This window comes from Arachis hypogaea, chromosome 1 (assembly GCF_003086295.3).
Source record: "Arachis hypogaea cultivar Tifrunner chromosome 1, arahy.Tifrunner.gnm2.J5K5, whole genome shotgun sequence".
Classification (NCBI taxonomy): domain Eukaryota; kingdom Viridiplantae; phylum Streptophyta; class Magnoliopsida; order Fabales; family Fabaceae; genus Arachis; species Arachis hypogaea.
The window spans coordinates 11469257-11475454 of record NC_092036.1 but is presented as its reverse complement, the minus strand read 5'-3'; the positions used below and the strand labels follow the sequence as shown (position 1 = coordinate 11475454).

The 6198-nt window shown below is 31.6% G+C and overlaps 1 protein-coding gene across 2 annotated transcripts; it reads right to left on the bottom strand.

The window, feature by feature from the left end:
- Positions 1-781: 781 nt before the first annotated feature.
- Positions 782-5888, bottom strand: LOC112796737 (phospholipase D alpha 1). Of its 2 annotated transcripts, XM_072237476.1 has the most exons (5): positions 5848-5888; positions 5637-5720; positions 4277-4687; positions 1773-3204; positions 782-1448 (listed from the first exon to the last, which is right to left on the bottom strand). In XM_072237476.1, exons 2-5 carry the CDS (start codon positions 5709-5711, stop codon positions 967-969), a joined length of 2400 nt encoding a protein of 799 aa, XP_072093577.1. In that variant the 5' UTR covers positions 5712-5720; positions 5848-5888; the 3' UTR covers positions 782-966. The 2 variants fall into 2 exon arrangements, with proteins under 2 accessions (XP_072093577.1, XP_025695110.1); XM_025839325.2 differs by lacking the exon at positions 5848-5888 and having other exon boundaries at positions 5637-5841.
- Positions 5889-6198: the final 310 nt, after the last annotated feature.

Genomic DNA, 6198 nt, shown 5'->3' with positions numbered 1-6198 from the left:
TTTTGAACTTTTAACACCATTGAGCTCAATGTGGGCTCACTTGGGATTCCCGAAAATGCTCCTTTTTTTTAATCATTGTCAGCTGATTAAATTGAGAAAAAGAAAGAAAAAGAGGGAGGAAAGGTGTAGAGGAGGAGGGGGTTGATGGTGGTGGGTTGGTAAGGTATGATTGATGGTGGTGGCAATGGAACGGTGGGAGGTTTAGACATTGAGGAGAATGAAAACGCTAAGGCAGGAGTAAAATGATGACATTTAGGTGCAGGTAATGAAATGGACGGAGGGATCAACTTAAGTCTCTTCTTAAAGAGCTAAATTGAATACAGAAATCAAATTTTAGAAGTCATTTTGAGAATTAACTCTGTCTTTTTTATTAAATATGAGATAATAATGCTGTAAGTTCTCTCGGTAGGATGATAACTGTCCCATAGAACATATTTAGATGCATCTTTGCATATTCAATGAGAAGTGCTATAAAATGGGACAAGTTCCATATTTACAATACCACAGCATGCTCTGTCCAGACTCTCAAATCCTGTTCCCCACAATCACTTAACCAATATGTATATATATCAAATTTCACATATGAATATGAATATGAATGTAAATTCTTTTGGTATATTAAACCTAGAATATCATCATGATGGGAGTAGATGCACTCTATTATAATATTCTTTCAATCATTACTTGGTATAGTCAAAGGCATTTCATCAGGATGAATATGGACCATGAAGGAAGCAGCCACAATTATATTCAACAAAGTAATACAACTGAGCCCAGAAGATTTTTGAAATAGATAAATTTCATTCACGAAGTATAAGCAATACAACATTTATTTAATATCAAAGTTAAGATAAAGGTATACATTATCAAATAGGTACAACAATAAACCAGATGTTAATAAAGGATACTTATTTTGATCAAGGAATTGAACTTTAAGAATTGTGGGACACTTTTTTTGCATGCATGCTACCTGGTGATGATCTTCTTAAGGATATCCATTGTATTGTTAGGAAGAAATCGATTTATAATAGTAGGGTTTTTGTCACCTAGAATAGGAGCATTAGTGTCAGGAAAGAACTCAGATCCTGAGAGATTTGTGAGTGTTCCATCAGCACAAATGTCAACAGGATACCGAAGCAAGTGACCAGGAAGGTTATTAGATCCAAGTGAATCCTTGTTAGAATACAACTCCCAATACCTGTCCCCAAGTTGCTTCACTTGGTTAATACATTCTTCACTTTCTGGGTTGAGGAAGGTGTCTTCATGCATGCCAAGGTGCTCGTACCATAGGGACATGCGGAAGCCATGGATTTGGCCTCTTGCACCACCCTGGCTGGTCGCCAAATGGTGCGGTTGATAAGCTCCCATGGCAATTTCGGTGTCTCTTCCACCATCCATTGATCTCTGGTTGATGTTGGCAGATCCAATGATTATGTACTCATCATCAACTGTTAAACAAGCAAACAAAAACAAACATGAGAAAAAAGAATCCACATAAATAGCTAGGTAAAGTTTTTACAATAAAAAATTACTTACAATATAAAGAGTTTTTTATGGAATAGCGAATTTAAATATTAATTATTATTTATATACGAAAAGAGTACATGAACATTAAATTTAAAATAATAGTTAACTTTATATGAAGTTGATAGGTAGAGTCGTTAGATGACAATTTAGTTAAACCTGTTAAATCATTTAATGACTGTCAGGTATCAACTTTACATAAAGTTAGCTGCACCTAAATTTGCAAATCAAAATAATCATGGACTTACCTATCATCATCTTGGAATGCAAATAAATCATGAAGCGTCTGGCTTCTTGGGCTTTCTGGTAATCGGAACCTTGTTCTGGTCTCTGTGGAGGCACATACTCTCCATCTTTCTTCACCTCTCGATTGCCAAGACAGAAGAATGACAAATATTTCCGAGGATCTTGTTCAATTTTCTCTTCCTTGAGTGCTTCAACAATGTCCTTGTACATCATCTCTATGGTCTTCCTTTGAAAATATAGCATTTTCTGAACAGCTCCAGTCTTATTTATAGGAACACCCTCCGGCCACATTGGAATCACTATATACACCATGAACTTCTCCTTAGCTTTAATCTTGCTAACAATTTTGAGTGAAAGCTCCTTTGGAATAAGATGAACAGCATCAAATTCTATGCTATCCACACTCCACCCGAAAGCACTTCCTATGAAATATTGGTTCTCAATATAGATGAAATTCTTTGCTCGCCGAATAGCATTAATGTATGCGTCTTGAATGCTCCGATCTATCATCTTGTTCTCCCCACTAACAAGCCCATGTTCAAAAGCTTCTTTAGCAGTTTCTGGAAAACCAAGAGCAGCTGTATCATCAATGGATCTAAACAACTGAACATTCCACGTGTCATCATCATCACCAGGGTTCGTTGCTTGAGATGGTGTAATGATAAAATCCTTAAGCTTTTCTTCTGAAAGAAGTATGCCCTGATCTGTGCCCTGTTTTCGAAATCTCTGCACAAAGGTGGAGTAAACATCCCATGCAATAGGCCCTTCAAGCTTACAGTGTATGTCATGCCATGGCTCCCTAGGACCACCCTTTTCAATTGCGGATCCATAAATACTTGGTTGATAAAAATCTTTACTGTGTTCAGCGGCTAAAGTCTGGAAAAGAGAATGAAATTGATTATCATATCTTCCATCACAGAGATCAATACCTCCAATAAAACTCACAATTCTTCTTTGATGATCTGAGTCCTTTCCATTTGACAATTTAGCATCCACCACCACAATCTTTTGGTGATGAGTGTAATAAACACTATCACGTGGGCACAAAATGCAGTGGACATTTGTGTCCTTGAAATAGCTTTGGGTTTCTTTATCATGAGTACCCATGGTTCTGACGTAGTTTCCAATTCCAGGAACTCGAATTATTCCATCTTGCCATAGAAGCAGCACAACCCTGACTCCATCGTCCTTTGCCTTTTTCTTGAGCAACTCACCGAGTGTTATGTCTCCACCAAGCTTTGGCCTTTTAGGATCTCTTATCAGAGAAATTTGAGTGTAAAGAGACCAGCCAGTGATGTATATAAAGTGTTTTGCTTCGTTGATTGCATCAAAAATATCCTCCCAGCATCTTTGAGGCTCGTAAATCCTACCTCCATCAAGCACTACTCTTGGAGAAAAATTATCTAAGACATGAGCATCTTGGTAAACAGTAACCTAAACATATTTGGGATATAAAAATATTATTTGTATATCAAATCAGTTATTAAAATATTTGTGTATAAATACATATGTGATTTAATTTATTTTTAATGTATATTTGTATTTTGCTAATAAGTTATAACTCAAATGATATAGTCTTCTCATACTTATTTAAGAAATCGCAGATTCGAGTCTTCTTATCTTTAGTAAAAAAAAATGTATATTTATATTTTGATATATAACTAACTTTGATGGTTGATTTTAGTATACACATAATATAGTCGTTTTGAATAATACTAGTTAGTTGAACTCAAAACAGGGTTGTGCATGTACTTAGATCTGAATATGTCCTAATACTTTATAGTGGGATAGATATTCTCACTCCAATTTTAATAACATCACTTTTTTTAACAAATTTATGCAATATATAATGTAAAAAATTGTATATAAAGTAACATTATAAAAAATAAGAATGCAATTATCATTTTTTTATTTTGAATACACGAATTCGACCCTAAGTTAATCCGAATATAAATCAAATTAAATCAAATCGACTCGACGACGTATAATTCTTATAAATTTTGTACAACAAAAAATAAAATATGATATTTAAATGTTAAATTTAATAAATATTATGTATATTTATATGAAAATAAATTATTTTTAAATAAAATGATGTTATATAATATTAAAATATAAATATAATATTAATTACTAATTTTATTATAAAATATATATATTATAGTTATATAACATAATTTTAGACCGAATTTGATCCATTTAAAACATAATTTTTTTAATTTTGTCAAAAAAATACCAAATGAAAATAACAAATCTAACAAAATCTATTCTCAATAAAAAGACCGCTAACAAAGTATAATTTAGCTATAATAATGTCTAGAGTTAACTAATAATAACTTTTAGTTAGCCAATGTTAGGATTATAATTTAAAATTTAAAATAAATAAAATTTAAAAAAAATTAGCTGATATTGGCGAAATGAATTAATTCTCTAGTATTACTCTAATAAAAATAACAATAATAATAATAATAAAGTAACTAATTTACTTTATGATGATAATATATACCTTGCATCCCTTATGCTGGGAGAAGAAAGTGCGAGGAACTCCAGGAAAGTCAGGAGATTTGATGCCTTGAGACCAGTTTTGGTGTCGTTTAGCATCAAAAAATTGTAGTTTGATATGGATCTTTGGACCCCCAGATATGGGCCTTTTACTCGCATCAACTATTTCAACCCATTTGTCTACTTCAACTCCATTTAACATTTTCTCATCAACTTCCACATATGCTTCTCCAATAACACCTCGTCCACGAACAGAAGAAAGCCATTTGTCACGTTCCAATTTGACTACGATATTTGATGTCATATGGGCACATCGAATGTAAAAACACTCTTCCAATTTAGGGTTATTAGGCTCTTTTAAACACCTGCTTTCAATCTTTACTTCATCCAGATAAATGCTTGCATAAAGCGGCACCTGGAATAGGAGGAGGACGAACTTTTTGTAAATGCAAATATATATATATATATATATATATATATATATATATATATATATATATATATATATATATATATAATTCGTAAAAAAAATATTTATTCCAAATAAAAATACTTTTTTGCCCAATCCTTGCTTTATTATTCTAGGATAATAAACATGATTTTGGGTTCACCAAGGATCGAACTCTTGATCTTTCGGATCTAAAACTCTAATATATTATGTCATGATATCACTCATCCTAAAAGTTTCAGTTGATAAAAATAAATAACACTAATGATTATATCACTAATACTTCCTAAACCTCCATTGCTATAAATATTCCATTGGCTCCTCATACTTTTCCTATTAGATTACATATCTATTGTTGTCTGAAATTTTTAAAATTTTGTATGATTATCAGATAATATAACATGATTGTACTTACTGACAGATTCAAAAAAAAAAATTAATAGTGAGGATAACAATATATAAAGATAAAATTTGGGTATATAGATGATATATGTTTTTATCTTAACCATCTTTGTACATCAGATCTGTATATAAAATTGTTATTTTTTTAAAAATATTTGTGGGGATAATTACCCCCTATCTTCTACAAGCTGGTCTGATTCCATGATTGGTTCGATGAAATTCATCTCACACAGACACAGGACTTACATTGGTGCAAATGGAACTCTCTTTCTTTATATATAGTTGAAGCTAAAACTTCTTAAATAGAGTGCAAATTATCTTCACCAATATTTATTACTATTATACCTTTGATAAATACACGTTTGAGTTAGTAGACGCTTTAATGAGATTTCATATACAATATGTTCCTTTTAATTTTCGAGGTTTTTTTTACTTAAATAAAATAAATATATGAAGCAAAAATAATAAATTCTAATGACACTTGTAGAGAAATAGTGACAGAAACAGTACTAACCGATGAAAAGGTGTCGAACTTTTGAGTCTCATAAATGGTTGCATTGATATCTCCATGTAGCAGAAATGGTGCCATCACTTATACCTGCAAGTAAAAATACAATTAAAGTTCAAAACAAAGGATGTTAAGGTTTAGAATAATTAGATGGCCATGAAAATTAAACTAAACTTGAAAAGAAAATAAAAGATTGTGTGAGAGTAGTAGTTCTGACTTGGGAGAGTTGAGAAGAAGCATGGAAAGAGGACATACCATATACCTCTTTATAATTGGCAGATAATGCATTCCTTAGTAACCATTAATTTGCTTGCTATTAAATTATATTTTAAATTAAATAATAGTGTGAAATAGAACCACGTGGAGGAACTTATTTAGTTAGCTTCTTTATTAGAGATGATCTTTTCCTTTCAGCATTTGAGATTCACATTCACTTGTATTTGCATTATTTAATCACAAATTTACGGGTGTGAACTCTCAAGATTTGAGGCAGTATAAATTGTATTAATTTATGTGTATAAAATTTTAATAAATATAAATATAAATTATTATTAATTAAATACTAATA

Bases quoted from the DNA above. Each gene is read 5' to 3' on its own strand.
- LOC112796737 (XM_072237476.1), bottom strand. From the start codon at position 5,711: ATGGCACCATTTCTGCTACATGGAGATATCAATGCAACCATTTATGAG. The intron at 3,205-4,276 runs GTATATATTATC...AAATATGTTTAG, and splicing joins CCCAGCATAAGGGATGCAAG to GTTACTGTTTACCAAGATGC. The intron at 1,449-1,772 runs GTAAGTCCATGA...CTTGTTTAACAG, and splicing joins GCATTCCAAGATGATGATAG to TTGATGATGAGTACATAATC.